This window comes from Phoca vitulina, unplaced genomic scaffold (genome assembly GCF_004348235.1).
Source record: "Phoca vitulina isolate PV1807 unplaced genomic scaffold, GSC_HSeal_1.0 scaffold30, whole genome shotgun sequence".
In the NCBI taxonomy this organism is placed as follows: Eukaryota; Metazoa; Chordata; class Mammalia; order Carnivora; family Phocidae; genus Phoca; species Phoca vitulina.
In genome coordinates this window covers 17,207,399-17,228,997 of record NW_022589733.1, presented here as the reverse complement: position 1 = coordinate 17,228,997, position 21,599 = coordinate 17,207,399, and the positions used below count along the sequence as shown (strand labels likewise).

Genomic DNA, 21,599 nt, shown 5'->3' with positions numbered 1-21,599 from the left:
CCTCAGTTGGTTACCCTCTTGGCCATCCAATCTCCCTAGATGGACCTGTGGGAGCCACTGTAAGGTAGAGCAGCCCTGGACAGTTCTAATGGCCAGGACCATGCTGGGTGGGGTGCCTGGGCAAGACAGGATCCCACCTGGCCGCTCGCGTCAGTGGAAGAGCTTGGGCTTCTAGTCCTGCCTCTGCCATGTCCCATGTATGTGCCAGGAGAAGCCATTTTCCCCATTTGAGTCCTGGTGTCAGTCCAGCAAGTGTTAAGAACCTCAATGCTGGGATCGTCATGGTCATCACCACCCTTACGCCCTCTACCCCCTTACCCAATGCTCCGCCGAGCTGCGTCAGGGTCTGTGGCCAGCACTGAGCCAATCAGAGGTTTCTTCTGGTTCTCCCGCAGCTGGAAGTGGTAGAAGGACTGCTTGAAGTTGGGGGGCTCGTCCACATCTGTGACGTTGATGATGACACGGGCGGTTTTTCGGATGGAGACGCTGCTCAGGTAGTGGAGGTTGATGGTGGGGTCTGTGGCCTCTATGGTGAAGGTGTATTGCTGAATGTATTCGTAGTCCAGGGGCTGTGGAAGGGACAAGTATGGCGAGTACCTGCTCTGAGCCAAGCACGTGACATGTGATCTTCACAGCAACCCCACAAGTTTTACAGATGGGAGGGGGAGCTGTGGCCCAGAGAAGCGGTGTTTCCAGGGTCATCAAGAGGAGGGAAGGGGAGAGTGGCTGGGGCTCGCTGGCTGTCTTCGGCTGCCCCCTCCCACTGCATCTCAGCAGCCTCAGGGCTGCCTCCCAACCCTAGCTCTGTGACTGGCCCTGTTCTAAGTGTTGAGGACACTACTGGGGCTCTCCGTGACGCGGGTGCCCAGGGCAGGCCAGAAAGTGCAAGAGTGAAAGCCCCCTGGAGCCCTCAGCCAATCCCACAGCTCCCTCCTGCTCAGCTCCTGCAACTCTGAGGCCTGTTCCACACCATTCCTCAGATGTCCCCGGTGGGACTGTGCCCCCCTTGCCCGCAGTGATAACCTGATAGTTAGGGAGCCTGTGTTCTTCCCTTTATGTGGCACTGCTCCTGGGGCGTCACTTCCCAAGTAAATGATTTACACCCAAATCCTTGCCTTAAGGTCTGCCTCTGGGGTAACCCAGCCTAAGGCACTGACCCTTCTCTCCTGGCTCCCCTTTCCCACCTCCGGGGTCACAAGCTCTAAGAGCGCAAGGCTAGCTCTGAGCTGACCCAGAATGGACACCTTTGATGGCCTCTGACCTTGCGGTAGCCCCTGGATGCGTCCTGGGAATGCGGGGAGCCCCAAACCCCACATCTGATGTCATCGCTTCATGCCTACAAACCTTCATGGGCTTGATGATGCCCTCATTGTGGTTGGGGTCCGTCTCGATGGTGAAGGTGTCCCTGTATTCACCCTGCACGATGCTGTACTTGGTCATCCGGTTCTGGGGCTCGTCTGGGTCCTCAACGAACAGAGAGCCCAGGGAGCTGCCCACGCGGATGTCTTCAGGCACGGCAAATGTGTACTTGGCTGATGCAAATAGGGTGCCCCCAAGGGCATTGGGTTAATGAGATAGACCCTTATATTATCCTAATACATTTTTATACAGGAAATGGGCACAATAAAATAATAATAATAGTAATACAACCTCTGGAATTTGGGGTCCCAAGGCAAAGAGGTTCTGCTCTATCTGTCCTTCTATCCATCCATCCATTTAACAAATAGTAATTGAGCACCTACTGCATGCTAGGTACTCTGCTAGGGGACCTATCATTTGACAAGAGAGACAAGTTCTACCTTTAGCTAGCTTCTGTCACTTCAGGCTGTCCTTGGGGTGGCTGAGCCTCTGAATTACACCTCAGCACTGGAGGGTATAAATGATGAACCGTCTGACTTTCCTCCCCAGCCCTAACCAAGGCATGGGAAAAGCTCTTGTCAGACACTTTTTGTGGGGAGAGAATCAGTCTGTGGGTGGGCTCAGGGCCCAGCCTCAGCTCTGGATATGGAACTTTGCCATACCCCTGTTCACCAGCTCACAGGGATTTTCTAGCTAGGGCCTGGATTTTTCTGAGCCCGTAGAAACTGGGTGAAACTATTCCTCTCTGGTAGTGGGATTCAGGGCACGGTGGTGGCACACAGCAGGGAGCATGATTTCCCTGTGACCTGTGAGGGCACTGTGGCGGGTGGCATTTGGACAGCCTTGGGGACGTGTGCAGGGATGGGGAGCAGAACCTCTGCCTGCACCAAAATGACTTTCCTGGGCCTTGCACCCACCCTGGGGTCAAGGAACAGAGGGACACTGGGCTTCTCCACAAGATCCCCCAGGTCACTGAATCTGGATTCTCCCAACCCCCGTCCTCCCCAGGACCCTGGGGGAAAAGCTCACGCTGGGTAAAGATGGGGAAATTGTCATTGATGTCCTGCAGAGTGATCAGCACCATAGCTGTGCCTGACTCCCCACGGAGGCCCTGGGCATCTCGCGCTTCCACCACGATTTCATACTTGGCCTGCACCTCTCGGTCCAAGGTTTTGGTTGTCGTGAAAATGAGTCCTGCAAAAAGTGTGCCAGCAGCAGGCATGTTACTTGGAGGGCTTTTGGAAAATACCGGTGCCTGGGCCCTATCCGGGGAGCACTCCCTGACTTAAAAGCTCCCCAGGTGATTCCACTGTGCAGCCAGGGCTGAGAACTGCTGGCCAACCACCCCCACCCCCCGCCCCTGCTTCATACCCTGCTCTGCTGGACCAAAGCTGCCCAAACAGTTTGGTCCAATATTGGTCCTAGCTGTGTGGGGCGTGGTGTTGAGAAAGAGTGTGAGGCCACGGCTAGGCTTAGCGTGGAAAGCTATGATGGATTAGTGATGGCCTGCCTAGGCACATCATCGGTTGGGGTGGTCTCTGTGCTTTGTTGTACTTGCCATCCTTCTGAAAGACAGTGTGCCCCAGGCCTGACCACCTGGACTTCTCTCTTGCTCCCCAAACTCGGTCCTTACGGTTTTTAAAGTTACACTGAGTGGATACTTACTATGGGCCATGTATTCTCTATATTTTATTTCATTTAAGCTTCACAGCTGCCATGCAAAATGGATACACGTTTTCCCATCTTCAGGATGAGGTAACTAAGGCTCGCAGAGGTTAGTTGACTTGCCTAAGGTCTTTGGAGGGAGTGAGTAGCAGGAGTGGGTTTGGAAACTGGATCGGTCCTACTCTACACCCAGAGCTGCTAACCAGCATTCTCTTCTGCTTCTTGTGTCACAGCTTGGGTCCTGGTTTATTTCCTGGACTGAGTCCGTGTTTTGGCAGCTGTCTGCTTCCTTCTCCCCTCATCAGCCACCTTGTCCTAATGGGTAGAAGCAACCGTTTCCATAGGATAGTGTGGTTGGGTGATAGGTGACACCTGTCAGACTAGACTTTGCTCAGCTGCTGCACATGGAATATCCACCCCTACCCTGCTCCAAGCCAGGGCCTGCCCCGGAGCGTTAGTAACACAGACCGGAACCATCAATAGCAAAATATTCTTCTCCCTTCAGGATTTGGTACATGACAGAGGCGTGGTCTGCCACAGTAGGGTCATCTGCATCGACTGCTGTCACACGGATGACGGAGGTCCCTGAGGAAAGAGAATCCGGGGGTTACTGCCTTGGGACTGCTGGCCCCTTGCCCCATTCCAGATGAGGACAGGTGGGGCCCAGGCTGTTCCCTTAACCCAGCTCCCCCAGGCCCTGGGGGGGAGAAAAGGCTGCGTGGTGGTCTGAGGAGCCTGCACGGGGGCAGAGTGCTGGCACATACCCACGGCCGACATCTCTGGCACGGAGGCGTTGAACAGCCGGTGCGTGAACACAGGCCAGTTGTCGTTCACGTCGTGAACTTTGATGGTGAAGCTGGATGGAGACTCTAGGTTCTGGTTGGTATTCTTGTCTACCACAAGGGCAGTAAGGTGGTACTCCGGGATCTTCTCCCTGTCCAGCCTCTCAAAGGCATACACGTCGCCTGTGTCCTCCCTGACCCGGAAGACCTTGCCCACAGAGTCTCCTTTGAGCACATACTTGGCGTTCTTGCGGTTCACGCTCGATTTGATCTAGGAAAGAAGAGGCGCCGTGAGCTGAGGATGGGCAGAGGTGGCTGTGTGTGCATGTCGTTGTGCACGCACACATGTGAGTGTACAAGTGTATGTAGGTAGTGGTGTGTGCGTGCACACCTGCATGTTTGTGCACGTGTGTGGACACGTGTGTGGTGCTGGCCAGGGATCCTAAGTGTGGCACCTGCATCTTTCACAAGCGTCTCTGACTGGTCATTAGCACGCGTTGTTCTCAGCCAGGTCCCTGCGAACACCACATTTGTGGGACTTGCCCAGCACGCTGCCCTCGTAGGCCTAGAGCAGTGCTTGGAACGTTGCAGGTGCTTACAAAAAGATTTTTGGGTGAAAGAGTATACTTGGTGCCAATGGAAGGCAAGGGGTATTTTGCCCCTTACTAGTCGCTTCAGCTCTTAAGCTCTCTGAGTTGTGGTAACCTCATCTGTAAAGTGGAGATAATATCGCTTCTGATGGGCTGCTCTAACAGGCAGAACGACGGCACTTTTGAAAGTCAGTTCCAGGAAACACTGGTGTCTTTTGTTGTTCCACACGAAAATTCGGGCCCATTGAGCTGGGAGATGGCTTGCACCGGCCAGCCAACTTATATTTTTAGGAATGTTTGTGAGCTGCTTGTTAAGCACAGCCATTATTAAAAATCCAGTTATATCAATGTATCAATTAAATGAATCCTATTAAAAACAAAGGTAGCCTACTCAAAATTCATTGCTTCCTCATGATTGTACTATATTTTACTATGTTCTTGAGGTTATGTATATGTTGAATGATGGAAATACCACACAGTGCGGTGTTAATATGTATCTTTTCACAACTCTGCCTTCAGTGCCATCAAGTTGGGAGCTTGAAACAGACATGGTGAAAGTATTTCCGCATGGAAATGAGCAAATGCTATGAATCAGGACTTTTTCTCCTGGAGAACCAGTTGTCAAACATTTATCAGCACACTACTGGTTCCGTCAATTTAGTTTTGGAATGGTACATAAAATGTTCTCTTCTTGGAGATTTACAATGCATAGCCCTATAGAAAAAAACTCTAATGAGCTTTAACTCAGGATTTCCCATTGCAATAAGAATACTTTTTGTTTGTAACATACACTATTAGTGCCCTAAGGATCAAGATTTATTCATTTTTTAAAACAAATTTTAAAAATATTTAATTAATTAATTAATTTGAGAGAGAGTGAGAGAGACAGAGAGCATGAGATAGGGGAGGGTCAGAGGGAGAAGCAGACTGCCGGCCAAGCAGGGAGCCCACCGCGGGGCTTGATCCCAGGACCCTGAGACCATGACCTGAGCTAAAGGCAGATGCTTAACTGACTGAGCCACCCAGGTGCCCCAGGAACAAGATTTAGAAAAAGATTTGAAAGCTAATGTACGTAAAGCAACTTACACAGGCTTTCAATAAATACCTGTTATTATTCATGGTAGATCCATATGTTAAAAGATATTAGGTTAGAAGTGCTAAACGTTTCATTTATAGAATCTTAGAAACAGAGACACTTAGGAATATAAGAGAATCCTATTTCATGCATGTAAAGTGGTACTCCCATAGATGGTTAGAATGTTCAAAAAATATAGTTCAATTCAATTAAAAGTATATAAATCGGATGGCTATAAGGTGCCAAGCAGCACACTGGAAGCACAGAGGTAAGCCAGACCCTATTCCTGCTCTCAGGGCTGAGACTCTGAGGAAGGGCAATATGTAAGGGTCCAGGGAGCAAGAGCCTGAGTGAAGGTGTCTGATGAGGAGAACCGAGAAAGAGTGGGTCTCAAGACAGGAGGGGGAGCGTCAAGAAGGGTGTGGTCAAATCCCATGAGTCTGGAAGACATCCCTAGGGTTGAGCAGCAGTGCAGACCCTGGAGCCCTTGGTGAGAGCAGCACTGGGGTGAGGGGTGGTGGGGTGGGAAGCCAGATGACAGAACTTGGAGAAGACTCTGCAAGGTGTGGAAGTGGGGACTGGAAGTGAGGACCCTCTGCTTTGGGTGGAGCAGGGCCTCGGTGTGCTGGGGCCAGGCGGGTTCATGAGGGGGTCCCAAGACCCAGGGGCCAGGACATATGACGAACAGTGGGTCAGGAGGCAAGAAGCAAATGCCCCAGCTCTGCAACCTGTGGCTTGGGGGGAACAGTGGGGATTCAAGGAGAAGGGACAGTCTGGGACTCTGTGTGAGTTGCTTAGGGTTCGTTGGTAGTTCCAAACTTGGTTCTGCGGGGCGGTGTGTGTTAGGACCCACAAGGGCAGGGGTAGTGATGGGGACTGACTGAGCTTTGACCTATTTTATTGGAATTCTGCATAAGATTCCATTTGAGTATAAGCTCCGTCCCTTGTGCTCACTTTGGCGGCACATATACTAAAAAGCTCCTTTCCTCCAACATTTAATTTTTTAGAATAGTTTTAGATTTATAGAAAAATCGAGAAGATAGTACAGAGTTGTCATGCATCCTGCTCCCAATTTCCATGATTATCAACATTTTATGTTAGTATGGTACCTTTGTTATCATTAGTGGGCCAATACTGATACATTTGTAGTAACTGGGGTCCATTGTTCATACAGATGCCCTCAGTTTTTGCTTCATGTCCTCTCTCTGCTCTAGGAGCCCATCCAGGACACCCCATTACATCTAGTCATCACTTTGGGCTCCTCATGACTATGACAGTTTCTCAGACTTTCAGTGTTTTTGATGAGTACTCATCAGGTATTTTGTAGGATGCTTCTCTACTGGAATTTATCTGATATTTTTCTCATAATCAGACTGAGATTATGGGTTTCTGGGAGTCCCCCTTTTTTTAAATTATCACTATATTTGGATATAACATCTTAATGCTGAAAGCCATGCTGACCCGTATTTGTGGATTCAGAAGGCTGCTCAGAGCTCACTCCCATTGTCCAACCAGTCTGTAAACAAAGGCTCCGGACAGTGGCCTTGATAAACAGGGATTTCCTTCCCTCAGATTATGTCTTTGGGAGCCAGGAGGCGATCCTTGGAGCCTCATCCATGCCTCTCCCAGGCGCCCTGTTCCTTCCCAGGGTGGGGACTGCATGTGGCTTCTCTGTCCCGTGCGTGGCTCCATGCCAGGTGCCAAGTGAACGCTCTTAGCAGATGATGGCAGGCCTGACGCTCTTCCTGCTGCTTGAAGACCCTTGGGAGAGGAGAGCCCTCTGAAGGTTTCCGTGTCAGGGCTGCGCATGATGCAGGTGGCTTCCGCTTTCTGCTGGCTCTTCCTTACTCACCCTGCAGATTTTCCTCGGGGCTGGCCATTCTCATCAGTGGCTGATTCATGGCACAGTTATCCCATTGGGAAAGATGTAGGTGGGTTGATGACATTTTCCTCTATGATGCAGAGTTCACATTTGTGTTGGAAGTCGGGAACCCTGTGCTTTCCTAGGGCTAGGTTCTCTTCAGGCTCTATCTGGGTCTCACCATGTGACCCTGGTCAAGCATCTTTCTCTCTGAGTGGCCATCCTGAGGCATTGAAATTTCCCAACCATTCTAGGGAGCCAGAGGAGCCCGTGGGCACAGTCAGCTAGCTGGTTGTGGGCAGGCTGCGAGTGGACATTCCCCGGCCGGCCCCACCCCCAGCTGCTGTGGCGTCAGCTTCCGTCTGCTGTCCCCATCACCGCCTTTCCCTTCAGCGTCATGACCATTTCTACCAGCTCTATCCGCTCTACCACCATTACCTTCACAGCCATCGGCCCCACCCTGACAGCCAGGACGGAATGTGTCACCAGTGGTCCCACCACCACCATCACTGTGGGCCGCCCGCTGCGGCCGCCACGCCTGCTCCAGGGCCCGAGCCTTACCTTGCCCACATAATGGGGCAGCGAGGTGTTTTTCTCTTCATCAATGTGCATCTGGTTCCAAATCCAGTCTCTCTTCTGGCGCCGGTGGGTGGGCAGCAGGCCGGGGGAGTCCGGTCGGGCAGGGCTGGTGTCCGCCGCAGTTGCCACCAGCAGGCCCAGGCAGGTGCCCGCCGAGGCGAGCAGCAGCATGAGCACCTGCATCTTCTGAGAGGCACCGATCTGGGGAGAGAGAGGAGACCCCACCAAGGCGTGGCTGTCACTACTCTGGCGCGTGAGCAACTCCCTGCTGCCGACGGAAGTTCCCTCATGTGTTCACTCTGTTGTCCTTTCCTCTCTGCTGATACCAGCAGAACCAGATGCCGTTCCTGCCCCCAAATCGCTCCCGGTCTGGGAGAGGGAGGCAGACACAGAAACACCTCCTCCTCAAGTGTCACATGTGCTGGTGTGGAAGCGAGCGCAGGCGACCGTGGAACCCTCAGGAGGGCTAGAGGGAAGGTTTCCTGGAGGAGAGGGTGATGCTCATGCTCACGGTAGCTCCCAAAGCCTGGTGCCATGGGCGCCCCTGTAACCCTCCTTTTACGCACGAGAGGTTAAGTCCACACTGGAGCGGGTGGTGGGGCTGGGAATAGAGCCTTGGTGTCTGACCTCAGCAGCTATCACTTATCAAGTACTTATTACAAGCCTGACACCGTTCCCAGCACTTTATGGGTGTCATCTCATTTAATTTTCCTAGTTACTCTCGAAGTGGATATAATTATAACCCTCACGTGACCAATAAGCCGAAGAACAGAGGGGTTTAGTTAACATTCCCGAGGTCGCCTAGACAGTGAGCCCCAGAGCCAGGCTTGAACCAAGTCTGCCTGGCCCCGAAGTTCTTGTTTTTTCCCACTGCCCTCTCTTGTCCTAGCAGCTGCTGCGGGGTGGGACTTCAAGACGCCTCTGAACAAACATGCCCCCCGCCAGCATGAGAGCCCCTGTGGCCGTGTTGCTTTGATGCTGTCTTCAGAAAGCTCTTAGGAAACCCCAATGTCTTAACCCAGAGGGTCAGGCCCTCACCAGGCCCAGAGCTCACAGCTGGTGATCAGTTTAGAAACTGTCGCAAGAGCAGGAGTGGGGGAGGGCAGGGGAGTGAGGGGCTGGGCTCACAGGACTGGCTTCATAATTTGTGGGGCCCAGTGCAAAATGGAAGCGTGGGACCCTTTGTTCAAAAAGTATTAAGAATTTCAAGATGGAGACAGAAGAATATGAAAGCAGGCATCAAGCGCAGGGCCCAGTGTGCTTGCAGGCCCTGAAAGGCAGCCCTTGGGACAGGGAATCAGCCTGGACCTGAATCGTGGGTCACCCACAAATCAGAGCCTGGCTTCATCCTGAATTCTAGGAAGGGGGATTTTTCCCCACTGCCCTATGGTGGGTGAAGGCTGTGACTTTGGCTATTACTGTGCTCTCCCAACATTCACCCCATTAGTCTACTCATGCTGGGCCCCTGTGCCACTGTTCTGTGGCTCCTGGGTAAGTTCAGGGGCAGAGGGCGGGTTGGTGGGAGTGGGAACCAGGGCTCCTGCTTGGAAGGACCACTCACTGGATGCTGGATGGGAGGCCGCCACCCAGGTTGTCCCCCACCTTGGCCCGAGGGAGAGTCTGGATTCTGAACATTACCAGAGGTTTGTAAACTCTAGTAACATTTCCTCTGAGACGCTGGCGCCATGCTGTCCTCAGTGAGGGCCCAGTATGTCTGCGCTGGGCTAGCCTGGCCTCTGGGTCTGCTGACCTTAGCATCTGAGGCCCCTACCCTGTAATCCCTGCTGCTGGCCCAGGAGGAAGCAGGCTCCCAGGGTTGGGTGGGAGAGAGCGCTGGAGCATGCCCCAGAATGCATGTGCTGTGTGCCTGGGGAGAGGTTCTGGGTCTCAGTTTCCTCATTTGTGAGGTGGTGGAACTGGAGGAGGCTTGGTCTCCACTGAGGTAGGACATGGAGAGGGTAGCCATTTTAGGTGGGAGGAAGGCAGTGAACAAAGACTTGGGAAGGTTGGGCGTGCTGGCCAGGAAGCTGGTTCTGACTCAGGGGAGGTGGCCAGCATGTCCCTGCCCCAGCTTTGCCGGGCCCAGGCCTGGCGGGTCATTTCCTTTTTTGCCTACAAAGGAACTTTGAGTTTTGGTTCTTTCTTCCTCTCAAGTGAGAAGTGACTCAAAAATGAAAAAGTAGAACAAACAGAAGTGAAACTGAGAAACAAGGAGAGAGAGTCCTCAGGCCTTTAGACAGGATGGAGTGAGAACCCATGCACTGAGCCAAATGGGTATTGAGTGCCTACTATATGTGGGTTCTGTAATGGGCACTGGGGTACAACAGTGAGCAGGGCACATGGGGCCTGTCCTCAGGGACTGCACACTATAGTGGGAACACCAGGAAAATAAGCAAATATGGAAAACACCAGCTAGTGATACATTGGGGGGTGCAACAGAGAGAGGGGGTGGCTGACTAAGACTCTGAGGTCAGGGGAGGCCTCTCAGAGAGATGACACTTCAGCCAGCATCTGAGTGTTAGTCTTAGGAATACCAGGGGAAGGGCATTCCAGGCAGAAGGATCAGCACATGCAAAGGCCCTGCGGTAGAAAACTGGTTGGTGTGCTTGAAGAAACAAAAGAAGTCCCCAGGTCAGGTAGAAATGAGCAACAAGGGGTGAGAGACAGGAAGAGGTGACCAGGTCAGTGTGGCAGGCTGAGTGACAGCCCCCCCAAAGATGTCCATGTCTGAATCCCTGGAACCTATGTATATGTTATTTTCTATGGCAAAAGGACTTTGAGCAGATATGATGAAGTTAAGGATCTTGATATAGGGAGGCGGTCCTGGATTATGTGCACCATGTTATGCATAATGTAATACAGTGTCCTTAAAAGATGAAGGCAAGAGAGTCAAAATTAGGTAAAAGGAGATGTGACAGTGGAGACAGAAATTGGTGTGATGTGCGGCCACGGGCCAAGGAATGTGGGCGGCCTCTTGAAGCCAGAAAAGGCTATGAAATAGATCCCCTAGATCTCCAGAGGAACGCAGCCCTGATTTTTAGCCCACTGAAACCCCTGTCAGACCTCAGCCCTCCAGAACTGTAAGATGAAAAGGAAATAAATTGTGTTGTTTTGAGTCACCGTGTTTGGGGTAGTTTGTTGGCTCAGCCATTGGAAATGGGTACCATTGGGTTGCATGGGGCCTTGTAGGGCAGCCTGGGGAGAGAGCTCTTCCTTAAAAGGGTGGGAGAGCGATGTGGTCTGATTTGCAGAGGTCGCAGCTGCACTGAGGAGATAGGCCGGGAGAGGGGAGACCCGGGGGTGGCGGTCACTGTCACCCAGATTGGAGTTAGGAGGGGAGGGCCCTGGAGTATGCTTCTGAGTTGGAGTGATCAGGACCTGCTGGGGCAGGGGATGGTGGGGTGAGAGATGAAAAGGAACCCTGGGCTGGCCCCTCATCGTGGCCTCTCCCAGGGCATCCCCCATTGCAGCACAAGCTTGGGCCTGGTCCCAGGGTTGATGCCCAGGCCCAGCTGCAGGCTCAAATCACAGCACCCTCTCCTTCCTGGAGAACATCATGCCCCATCTGTGTCTTCCCTACTCCCCAAGGCCAGCCACAAGCCACACATAAATCTTTCCTCTTTGGGCTCAGGCGGCGTGGGGTGATGGTCGCGGGCTCTGTGGTCTTCCTGTACCTCAGCTGCACTGCTTTGTCACTGCATGACTGTGCACAAGACGCTTTACCTCCTGGAGCCTTGGTTTCACCATCTGTGCAATGGGAACACTAGCATCTACCTCTCAGCGTTGGTTTCAGGCCTGAATCCAAAAGTATTTGTGAAAAACAGTAACTAACAATGAAACCAAACGTGGACAAATCCTCTCTGACACTGGTTCTGCTTCACTGAGTAGTCGATTTACCATTTTATTCCTTGACACCCAGTCATCAGGCTGGGGATTTGCGGGTCCCCACCCTGCCAGGTCTGCGCCTCCTGCACCGTCCCTGTGCTCTGCTCTGTGTCAGGGGGTCTGACCCTGGGCCTGACTCCTAGTGTTGGGCTACCAGGGGCTCCAGCAGGAGCTCTGAGGATGGGAGGGGAGAAGTGGGGGCTATTTCTTCCCCGTTGCTCTCTGTTCTGGTTTGCATCTCTCGCTGTGGCTGCGTCTGTCCATGCTGGCAGCTCCTGTTAGGCAGCGCCCGCCGGTTCTGTCCCTTACTGGGTTCTGGAAATACGCCTCCTCTTTGTGCCTTCAGCCCTGGGGTGCTTACAGCTTCCCACTGTTGCTGGTTTCTGTATGCCTCAACAGCCCGTTTGTTCCCTTAACACGCTCACAGCTCTGTAGTACTTCCTTCATAGAGACCCTGCGTTTGACACCCCCCCGCCCCAGGTAACTTCTGTTTCCTGCTGGGACCCTGTCTGATACAGCAGACAGGAGCATGGCTTTCTCTTGGCTGGGGCCTGCGTGGATGGGCTAGTGGTCTCAGGGCCAACAGCTGCCATCATCCAAATGAATAACCAAGCTGGACTTAAGTAAAGCAGAGGCCACCAGTCACAGGCTTTGGCCACATGGCTCACAGGGGACATTAACTCCTTGGTGGGTTTTGGCTGGCTCCACACACACAGTGTTCTCTGGACATGCAGAAAAGCCCCTTGGATTCTAGTCTCTGTCCAGTAGAGGCCCTGCTGTGGGCCCTGGAGAGAAATCCCTTGACACACAGGATTGGCCCTGGCGCCCACGGTCACCCCACATCACTGGTGTGTCACCAGTGTGGCAGGGGGAGAGTTGTGTGTGCTCAGCTCCTTGTCAGCGAGCAGTGAGCGAGGGGGCAGGCCTTTGGAGATGAGGATCATATAATCCCATGTCCATCCGCATGCTTACCCTGGAGTGCCCTCTCAAGCCAGCCCCTTCTTGCCTGGGGCGGTGGAATGGGGTTGACAGCCCTGAGCATGTCCTCGGTGCTGTGTGGTATCTCATTTAAACCTTGCAGACTACAAGGTAGTTGGCAGTAATCCCCCTGTGCAGGTGAGGCTCAGACAGGTGGAGTGAGTCATCCCGGGTCATAGGGTGGCAAGAGATGGAGCCAGGATTTGAAATGAGGCTGCCTTTCACCCCAAATACTGCACTCCCCACTGTGTTGCCCTCTGTCCGACTCTTTGGAGACACTCACATGTAATGATAATAAACAGCTATCCTCCATGCTTAGCTTTCATAGATGCTGTCTCAGTTGGTTTTCATATTATCCCCAGGCTATAGGAATTACCGCCTCCACTTCCCAGAGGGAGAAACTGAGGCACAAAGACAAACAACTCAGAAGTGGGAGGTCTAGAACCCTCACCCAGCTCTTTTTCTGAATCCTGGGCTCCTTCCACACCCAAACTGAGAGGGGCCTGAGGGACTTTTCCATCTGAAAAGCCACATTTATTTGGGTCTTTTGCCTTTTGTGTTAGAAATTTGGCCTCCAAAATGGGGGCCAAGAGAAAGGGTTTTGTCAGACAGTTGTTTCTCCTCCTACTGCTGATGGAGAGCACACAGCTGGAAGCAGAATTGCCCTTGGCCGCACCTCTGGAGATGTGGTCAGAGCCGCAGCTGGGGTCAGGCTTACTTTAGCTCTTTACCTTCCTATGAGCGGTTTCCCTTCACCAAGTTTGGGAGCTATTGGAATGCTGCCAGGTGGATTGGGGTATGACGGACAAGCAGAGGGTCTGAGGAGTTTGGAAGTGATTTCTATGCTCAGAAAGTCCCAGCTGAGCAGCCCCGGGAATTTGCCTGACAACAGCCTGGAGGGGCACGGGGACCTGCTTGGCAGCTCCACGCAGAGGCCAGGTGCCTGCCCGTGTCCCTGTCATGCAGGATTTGTGATGGGGCTCCATCCCTGGAGCCCTGTTAGTGGCTTTTGGGGGCAGCTCCAAATGCACTCCTGGATGAGGGTGGGCTCTCTGTGCCCTCAGTCAGTCTGGGAAGGTCTGGGGGGCCCAGAACGAGAAGACAGAGTGTGTGGTCTAAGGTGAGTGGGCATGGAACCAGGAGAAGGGGCAGAGGAGCCTCAGAGAATCTGGGGGACAGCGGGGCTCACCTCTGCCCGGATGGGAGGTCGGGGCCTTAGAAAGCTCTCAGGTCCAATTCTTCGTCCATGGCGGGTGGGACCACTGATGGAGATGGCTGGGCTGAGCCTGAGGACTGAGGGGTGGCTCTGAAGGTGGAGCCAAGTGTGGGAGCCTGTGCCTCTGTCTGCTCCCCTCCAGTTACTGTCTGGGTCCCGGGGTGCTTGGTGGGCTTCTGGCAGCAGCCCCAGCCTGCAGGATGTTAACACCCACCAGGTCACAGCCTCCCGGCCTCTGCACTTGGCATTCTCTCTCCACTGCCTGGATTTAGTCACATATCCCCACTTCTGGAAGCCTTCTCTAGAGCCCTGGGCTTATATAGCCACTCAGCAAACACTTATTGAGCACCTGCTGTGTGCCAGGCGCCGAACTACATGTGGGGAACAAACACAGGCTGTACCCCCACGTTAGGATACTAACCGTTTGATAAACAATATCTAGTTTTAAATTGTGAGGTGTGCTGATGGAGGAGAGCAGGAACCTGGAGGAGGGGGCCAGCAGACCCCAGATTGGTTTGAGGGTCTCAGTCCAGGAGGGAGTCTTCCTTCTCTCTGACTTACTGTGGGCTATCAGGCAAACATCCCTTTGGTCCCTTTCTGTTTGTTGCCCCCATCTGTCACTGGGGTTTGGTCTCGAAGGTGCTGTGAAGTCTACTCAGCTCTGTGAGTTTAAAAAAGACTCGGGGGACACGGAGACAAAGGGAGGGGAAGGGAAGAGCTGGAGCTGCTCCTTTTGTAGCTAAATAGACCCTAGGAAGCCTGGACCCAGCTGGGAGCCCCTCAACGGAGTGGCCTGGCGGGTGCCCCTGGGCTAGTCCTGCCCCCAGTACCAGCAGACCCCTGCTCCTTGACCTGACCAGAGCCCTGCTCAAGCCTGAGGTTTCAGGGGCTGAGTCTAGGCCTGAAGGTGTTATCAGGCAGGTTGGAGGGCCCTTTGGGGTGGGGTAGAAGAAGCTTGCAGGTCAGGGATACACACATGACATCCTCACACCACATGGACACACAACACCATCAACGGTGTCTACATAAGTACACAGTACACACCCCTGTCCCCACTCATCTGCCCTCTCTGCTCCCACGCAGTACACCCCCACCAGCTGGGACAAGATCTGGCAGCTGAACCCAGCTCCAGGCAAAGCCTCAGAGGGCGGGCAGGACGATCAGTCCCAGCCCAACCTCCCACGGGCTCTGGACTCTAGCCCAGAGGCCCTGGGTCAGGGATTAAGGGCTGGGCTTTGGGAGGAAAAGCCCAGAACATGTGGGGGCTGTGCCTGTGGGAAGGGCAAGTGCTGGAGCCCCCGCTCCTTGTGTGGCCCTGCGTGGCTCTCCTCACTGCTTTCCCACCCCACCATCTTGAGCTTCTCAGTCTGGGACAGAGATTGGAGCCAGTGATCCCCAGACTCCCACATTGTCCACTTGATCCCCAGCATTTACCACTGGGCCTTGGCAGCTGTGAGATACTGGGAGGATGAAGGGTGAGACCCTAGGAGCCTTGGCATGGGGTGTGTTGGGGGGCAGGATTGGGCAGCTATTAACTGGCCCCTTGGGGCTTTCTCTTGGTTTGTGGCTCAATTCAGGGTAGGGACCTGCTCTTGTGGGTCCCAGACCTAATCTCCTTCCTTTGGGGTTCTGCCAGTCGCTTCCCTGTCTTGAGGCCCCTTCTTGCTGACCATGCTGCTCCCCTGCTGACCATTCCTCCTTGGCTCTCCACCCCCAGCAGGATGAAGCCTGACTCCTGAGCCTGGTTTCAGGGCCCAGCATGGCATGGCCCCTGCCCATCCCGCTGGCTTTCCTCTCCCCTCTCTCCCTGCCCCTTCCATCCATGAGGAGAGCTAGACATTTCTGGAATGCACATTGCTCTTCCTCTCTCCAGCAGGCTCTTTGCACAGGCTGTTGCCTCTGCGTGGAATGCCCTTTCTTGCTGTGTCCCCTGGGTGAATGCTCTACTTCTTTTCAAGCCCCGGGCTGCCTCCTTGATGAGGTCTTCTGATTGACTCCTGCCCCTAGCACAGCCTCTGCCTCCTGGCCTGAGTGTCTCTGACCAGGCGGGTTTTGGACCTAGGTCTCCACTTGGTCCCAGCATCCCGCTGCATGAACTCAAGGCCCTGGACCTTGAGGTGTCAGTGTCCCCACTGCTGCCTGTCAGCCTGCCTCAGTCTCCAGTTCTGGTCTTGTCACTGCTTCCCTCCTCACTTGCAGGATTTAAAACACAAATTTGCATATTCACAGGCAAGACCTTGGGTGGTCAGAGCAGATGCAATCCTTGGTATAGCTCAAGAGAATCTCCTCCTTGTCCCCAAAGAGCATTTTGAATGGCCCATCATATCAGACATACCACCAGTAGGATTTTGATTCTTTGAGGACGACAAGGTTATCCTCTGACGAACACGTGCCTGTCCCTGTGCAAGGAACCTTTTATGTAGGCCTGGCCGGACCGAGCTCCCAGGGTGTCACTCACCCCTTTCCATACCCCTGGTAGACCTCACTGATCACAGTGTCACAGTATTTATTCCCATTGAACTTGAACTCAGTCCCTCAATCTAGAGTACAATCTTACAAGTAGATAGTAACAATTCACCAGGCCTAGTTTGTGATTTCAAATAATTTTGTGTTGGGTTTCTGGGCTCTAGGATCATCCAGTCTACCCCTTGTTTTCTAGTGGGGGCAGCTCCAAGCTTCAAGGAGAGAACACCCTCACCCCCAGCAGGGAGCCTTTTCCAGTCTTCATTGGGCTTCCTGACTTTGACTGAGGCTCTGAGACAGTCATTGGGAGCAACAGAATGAGCTCCACATACCTGCCTATTTGTACTGGCCCAGCTGCTCAAGAGCTGTGTGGCCTTAGGCCCATCCCTTGCCTCTCTGAACCCCAGCTCCCTCATCTATAATGGACGCAACAGTAGCTGCCTTGCTGGTCAGGAGGATTAAATGAGATCATCGGTGTGAAACCTGGTATACAGTTGGTGCTCAGTAGGTATGCAGGTGTCTTGACTCTTACGTACCCACCCACTCCAGCCTGATGGCTGTGGGCTGGGCTGGCCAGCTCACACCTGACTTCATTTCCTGGTTCTGCCCTGGGCCCACCTCCTACACCCCTCTGTTCCTATCCAGAAGGAAATCTCATTCGCTGCCTGCCTGGCCCTGGGGTCCCTGCTTCCCCTCCTCCCAGTATCTGTGCCTGCCCGGATCTGACTGTTACTGTGTCCCAAGACAGACAAACTGGAGGTCCTTGAATGAGTTTAGGGACCATTTGGTCCATCCCCTGCCCTAGAGAGATTAGAGGACTGAAGGTCAGAGCAGACCTAAGACCTCTCAGTGTTCCTCCTCCAGGAAGCCTTCTGGTATTTTTCCACCCAGCATCTGCTTGGACTTGGGTTAGGATGGACTTTTTAGTATCTCTAGCCAGAAGCCAAGCTCCTCAGGGCAGGACCTGTCTCTTAGAACATTCCTTCCAGGATCATTTGGCTCCTCATGCCCGCTTCTGTGGCTTAAACTGTCAGGTTCAACCCTCCCTGACTTTTCCCCGCTCCGAGCTTCACTATGGAGTGTGGTGGGGCTGTAGGGTCTGAAAGGGCTGGCCTCACTCCCTATTTTGCTTCCATCTCATGCTCACTGTGTAACCTGGGACTGGCGGCTTGGTCTCTCTTGGCATTTGGCATCCGCGGTCCCCTCTGTCAAATGGGAATTCTTTTAGTAGCTTCAAGGGTGCTGAGGGGGTGGGGAGAGGTGTGGAAGTAACTGGGATGGATCCCCGTAGGCGAGAAGCCCAAGATTTTTCTAGAGCGAGTGGCCGCTGTGTTCACCTTGTGTCCCCGAGGCAGCAGCAGAGCTGTGAGTCAGCCAACTTCGGAAGAAAATACGTGTGGCCCCTCTGGTTTCCTGCCCCCATGTCCGGCTCTTGTTTGCAGCACAATTGGTCAGGTTGAAGCTGCAGGGTGGGCAGCTTAACCCCTGTGAGGCCAGTGCGTGCCTCCTCTACTGCCTTAGAATGGTAAGCAGGAATTGGCAGGGCTGCCGGGGGGCCTAGCAGCTGCTGGGCCCCTTGGAGATCACCTGCTGCCCCCCAGACTGGGGTCCAAAGAGGGCTGGTCTCTGCTGCTCCCCACCACCTGACGGGGGGCCAGAGCCCCTGGTCCTGGCAACTGGGGCCTTCAGTGTCGCTAGCCCTCCTGGCACTTCCTGCTCTAAAAATCCCTGTGGCCACGGCAGCCTCCCTAAGTCCTCTGAGCTGCCCAGGCTTCCTGCCTCCCCCAGAGTGCCCTTCATCTCCTGGGGGATCCTGTCTGTCCCCTTCACACAGCAGCATCGTCCGTGGGGTAGGGAACAAGCTTGGCCTGGAGTGCTTGCCAGAGGAAGAGCTGAGTCCACATCCTCTCCCTTGCACCCCCCCCGCCCCCCACCTGCGGAGGACACACTGACCTCAGGGGTCAAAAACCTTACGACATTCACAGCTCTGGGGTAGCGGCGACAGTCAGCTGTGATTTCTTGAAGGCCCCCCTCCCGTGAGCCATTCCTGGTGCCAGCACTGGGTGTGCACACCATCTCCTTTAATTGACTCATGAAAAGACTGCTTTCCTCTGGCTCACAGATGAGAAAGCTGAGACATGGAGGGACTCCTTGGCACTGGCAAGAGTCTGGGCTTTGGGGTGCCGATCCTGGTTCAAATCCCCACTCCCGCTCTTACTTCGCCCAGTCTCAGTTGCCTCCCCTGAGGAACAGAGAAAGGACGCATCTAAACTCATGGATTCGTTGGCAGTAGTAGAATCATGAGCTCCGTCAGACAGAACCTTTTATCCTATCACCTCCAGTTCTCATAACCGCTTGCACAACGAGTCCCTGTCTCCATTGTTCAGACGAAGAGCGTGGAGGTTTAGAGGTGCTGAGTAATTTTCCCAAAGCAACATGGGAAGGATTGGGAGATCTGGGGATCTCACCTTAAACTGCCTGCCTTCAACTCTTTTGGGGGGACTTCCCTAAAATATGAGGGCTGTGGGGCCCAACCTTGGGGCATCTGACTATAGCTCCCATGGCTCAAACCTGGCCCCTGCAGTGTCCAAGGCAGGGTGGGGAGGGATCCATAGGCAGGGCCTCAGGTGCTCAGAGACAAGCCTCAGCTTGCCTATTCTAAAAATGGGGGCACTGGCTGACAGAGAGGGCCTGGGGCTCAGAGCTCCCCTTCCAGGGCTCCTCTCCCAATACCAGCACAGAACTTGGGCAGGAGGGACGATGTCAGGCCTTGGGACCACGCAAGGGGAGACTAGGCCTGGTGCCGGTCCTCTACCTCTGCTGTGCTGGCAACTCAGACAGACTCCTTCCCTCTCTGATCATGGCAAGGGGCCTTCAAGCCACACAGAGTTGGAGAGTCTCCATGCGGGAGAGCCTAGTCCTTCCCCCCCCAATCCTGAGAATGCCCATTTGTGCCCGTGGCACCACCACTAGGCACACTCTCCTGGCCCTGCTCTGAGCCAGGAGGAGACCCGGTCTGCCCCCAAGGAATGGCTCTTCCCTGGGACCCCGACAACAACTGCTCTACACCCAGGGAAGCCGAGCACCCTCGCAGCATGGTCTGGGGTAGAGTGGGGCGCAGAGATTTGTCACTCACCGTGCTCATGGGCTGAGAGGTGTCTTCGTTCCGTCAGACTGTCCGTCTGGGGCTGAGTTGCTGTGGAGTTTGTGGAGCTCTGCCGATAGCCTCTCGAGGAGAGCCACACCCGGCCGACTAGGGAGGCCTGGCTGCCGCCCCTTCAGGTTTTCCAGCTGGCCCTGGCCCACTTCCCCCTGGGATGGCTTCCTGTTATTGTTCCTTTGTGAGGGCCGGGCTGGCTGCAGATAGGCAGGCTCTGTGGTGGGCGGCTGCCTTGGCCTGGCCAGGCTACCCCCACAGAGCGCTAGGCCTAGATCTGGCCTGGGATGCTCAACTCACACCCTGACCCCAGGCCTCAGCTCTGGGGCTCTGGGCCTGGCACCCGCCAGGGTCCTTAGTTCATTCTCCTTGTAACCCTCAGGGTAGGTGTCATCACTCCCATTTTATAGCTCAGGGCACTGAGACTCTAAGTTTAAGGTGCTTCTTTACCCAGCTGGGGTGTACAGAGCAAGAGATCCAGCCTGGGTCAGCCCGGCCCTGGAGCCAGATCTTCCGAGGTGACCCATGACATGCTGAGAGAGGGGCAGACTTTGCAGGTGATGGGGAGGCTTCAGGGCTTTTGGGGGTGGGCTGGGTGGGAGATAGGAAACAGGCAGCAGTTCTTGGCTCTGGAGGGCCAGATTGGCTTCTCCCTGGTAGGGGCGGGCATGGGTTCTAGCTCTAAGGTAGCAGCTGGGGCTTGTGGGGGGCATTTGAGTGTGGGAATATCTAGTGGAGTTAAGTGCCCTAGCTCTGCTTCTGATGTGACTGTGGGGCCAGTCATGTGGCCCGATACTGAGTTTCCTCATCTGTAGATGGGGATAATCAGAGCCTCAACCTCACATGGCTGTTGAGATCAACAAGAGTCAAAATGAAGCTGAAGGTGGGATCAGTCCATCCGAACCAAGCACCTGGGGGCAGGAGGGGCTCAGATTCTGTGAACCTTAAGAGTCATAGGAGGAGTTTTTGTAACCTGCAGGTACCGGGGCCCTACTCCAGCTCAGCTGATTTGGAATCTCTCAGGATGAGCAGTGGGAATCCGTCCTCTGAATGGTTGCCTCTGTTTTCCCATGGGTGAGTGGTTGGGAAGTCCCAAACTTGTTCCTTTATAGGACTGGGCAAACAGAGACCTGAGAGAGCGAGCCTCTTGCCCAGGAGCACTCTGGACAGTCTTCGGACAGGAGTACGGAGATGGGGAACGGGGTGGAAGAATATTTTCTGGGAAGGGAATGTAGGAATTTCTCTGTTTTGGGCACGTCGAGTTAGAGATGGCTTTTAGACCCCCAGGTGGTGATGCCAGGTTGGCAGATGGAGAGGGGTGGATACAGGTGGCCTAGAGATGAGGTTCAGAAACCTTGAACTTATTTATGGCTTATTTACCTGAGGTCCTGGGAGTGGATGGACTTACCTGGAGGGAGACTCCAGCCTCCTAGATTTGTAGATCTTCTAGGAGAGCCCAGCCGGTAAGGGGGAAAGCTGGGAGAGAGCAGGGCTATGGACAGTAGGCGAGGATGAGGACAGGGTATCAGCTGGGTCAGCCTGGGTGAGGGGAGGGCGGATTTGGAAGCTGGAAGTCATGGGCCATTGTGGGCAGAGCAGGTTAAATGGAACGGAGTAGACAAGGCAGATTAGAGGGGCCAGCAAAGGGGGATGAAGGGGGGAGATGTGTGTGATCACAGCTCCTTCCTGAGACTTAGAGTGAACGGGAGCAAGAAATGGAAGGGTGTGTGTGTGTGTGTGTGTGTGTGTGTGTGTGTGTGTGTGTGTGTGTGTTTAAAGCTACGTTTGTGCTGAGGGGACTTCCAGCAGATGGGGAGGCCAAATGATGCTAGAGGGGGAAGAGTGACCTGTGGAAGGAGGACGGTCCTGAGGCGGGCCTCTGCACAGGATCCAGCACATTCCATCACTTTCGGTGGAATGAACAAACAAAGGCGCAGCATTTTCTTGTTTTCTTCTCCAACAGGCTTAACTCTGCCTTCCCCTGCCGGA

The 21,599-nt window shown here is 54.0% G+C and overlaps 1 protein-coding gene across 1 annotated transcript in view; it reads right to left on the bottom strand.

Annotated features, from left to right (window-relative positions):
* Nucleotides 1–19,737, bottom strand: part of CDH5 (cadherin 5) — a 30,602-nt gene extending 10,865 nt beyond the window's left edge. Inside the window, exons 1-7 of the mRNA XM_032424424.1 lie at nucleotides 19,590–19,737; nucleotides 7,894–8,112; nucleotides 3,789–4,077; nucleotides 3,493–3,609; nucleotides 2,389–2,553; nucleotides 1,345–1,532; nucleotides 319–569 (exon numbers count right to left, since the gene is read on the bottom strand). Coding sequence (XP_032280315.1) covers nucleotides 319–569; nucleotides 1,345–1,532; nucleotides 2,389–2,553; nucleotides 3,493–3,609; nucleotides 3,789–4,077; nucleotides 7,894–8,112; nucleotides 19,590–19,598 — 1,238 coding nt within the window. The 5' untranslated portion in view covers nucleotides 19,599–19,737. The remainder of the gene's footprint in view (nucleotides 1–318; nucleotides 570–1,344; nucleotides 1,533–2,388; nucleotides 2,554–3,492; nucleotides 3,610–3,788; nucleotides 4,078–7,893; nucleotides 8,113–19,589) is intronic.
* Between the last annotated feature and the right edge of the window lie 1,862 nt (nucleotides 19,738–21,599).